The sequence below is a fragment of the Triticum dicoccoides genome, chromosome 6A (assembly GCF_002162155.2).
Source record: "Triticum dicoccoides isolate Atlit2015 ecotype Zavitan chromosome 6A, WEW_v2.0, whole genome shotgun sequence".
NCBI lineage: Eukaryota > Viridiplantae > Streptophyta > Magnoliopsida > Poales > Poaceae > Triticum > Triticum dicoccoides.
Window position 1 is genome coordinate 582517888 of NC_041390.1, and position 1844 is coordinate 582519731.

The 1844-nt window shown below is 52.9% G+C and overlaps 1 protein-coding gene across 1 annotated transcript; it reads left to right on the forward strand.

Annotated features, from left to right (window-relative positions):
• The first annotated feature begins 372 nt into the window (after window positions 1-372).
• On the forward strand, window positions 373-1134 carry LOC119316022 (agamous-like MADS-box protein AGL29). Its single transcript, XM_037590425.1, has one exon. It carries the CDS (start codon window positions 373-375, stop codon window positions 1132-1134), a length of 762 nt encoding a protein of 253 aa, XP_037446322.1.
• The last annotated feature ends 710 nt before the right edge of the window (window positions 1135-1844 follow it).

Genomic DNA, 1844 nt, shown 5'->3' on the forward strand with positions numbered 1-1844 from the left:
ATATGGTTCACCGGTACATACCGGTAAAAAGAGCTTTGCGCAATCCAAACCCTTGGTGCCCAGCCAGATTTACATTATATAAAAAATTCGTCCAAATTTGAAATATTGAAGGCTGCTGAGATCTTGTCATACGAGTGACAACTCATGAGCAGTGGTGAGTAATAAGAAATTTATTAGAAAATGCATTGCCCGGGATGAGTTGGCATATATACTCCTAGGGAATCTATTTATGTGCATGGCTACAGGCCAACTAAGCACACGCGCGAGCACAGGCATATATAAACACGAGCACCCGAGCCCTAGAGAACAGAAAACAGACCTCCTCTACAAAGAAACACTCTCTGAGAGCACCCGAGCACAAGTATTGGATCGATGTCGATGGCGCCGAAGCGGAAGCTCAGCATGGGGCGGCAGAAGATCGAGATCCGGCGGATCGAGAGCGAGGAGGCGCGCCAGGTGTGCTTCTCCAAGCGCCGGGCGGGGCTGTTCAAGAAGGTGAGCGAGCTGGCCGTGCTCTGCGGCGCCGAGGTGGCCGCCGTCGTCTTCTCCCCGGCCGGCAAGGCCTTCTCCTTCGGCCACCCCTCCGTCGAGGCCATCCTCGACCGCTTCATCCCCTCCGCCGCCGCGCAGGTCGGGGCGGCGGCGGGCCTCGGCGCCGCCGGCGACCGCAACCTCGCGGAGCTGAACCGGCAGTACGGCCAGCTGCGCGAGCAGCTGGAGGCGGAGAAGGCGCGGAAGGACCGCGCGGAGGAGGCCATGGCGGAGGAGCGCGCCAAGGGCAGCCCGGCGGCGGCGTGGCTCGACGCCGACCTGCGCGACCTGGGGGAGGAGGAGCTCATGGCCTTCGCCGCCGCGCTGGCGGACGTGCAGACCGCCGTCTCCGCGCGCGCCAACCAGGTGCTCCAGGAGGCGCTCGACGTCGGCCGCGCCAGGAGCGCCAGCCGCATGCTCCTCGCACCCCCGCCGCCGCAGCAGCAGCTCGCGGGCGGTGGCGGCTTTGAGTCCGCGAACTCCAGGAATGAGATGGAGATGCAGCAGATGTTGATGGCCATGCCGCCACCGCCGGAGTTCGCCGCCACCGGAATGGAGATGGTGCAACAGGGGCTCGGGCAGAACGCCGGCTTCCCCTACTGAGAGAAGAAGAAGAAGAGATCCACACCGAGTCCGATCTGGAGTTCATCATGCCTGCATGCATCAACGTCGTCACAACTCGGCCAGAAAGGGATTGATGGATCAAGTCTTTTGATCCAGGAGCGAGCGACTAGCGGACAGTCGATTTTACATATTTGTTTATGCACATATATAATAAATAAATAAATAAATAAAATGTCCACTCTGGGTCATAAAAACATGTTCATTTACCCTAAAAATTTGCAGTGTCTGTTTACAAAGCTCACAAATAAATAATATTTTTGAGGAAGCATGTGTTATTTTATTTTTTTTAAAAAACAAGGATTACCCCGGCCTCTGCATCAATGTGTTGTTTCATGTAGATAGGGAAATAAAATACGAAGAAGCCCCTTCATAATAGAAACCAGGGCGAAAACTGAACAACTGAGACATCATCCCGACGACAACATAATCAAACCACTAACATCTATCATGACCTCCACTCCAGGAGTTCCTGAGCGAGAGAGCATCAGCAACGCCTTTAGAAATAAATAAATATCATATTTAACAAATTGGCAAACCCATTTAGTTAATTGCCTGTGCAATAGATTCCATTACTGTTAATTAAACATTGATGGATCTAAATTAATGAAAATAAAAGCCTTTCTTTAGTTCTCTCCGCTGACAAGTATGCAAGGATGCATGCAAGAATGTTTTGTGTAAGTTAGTACCCA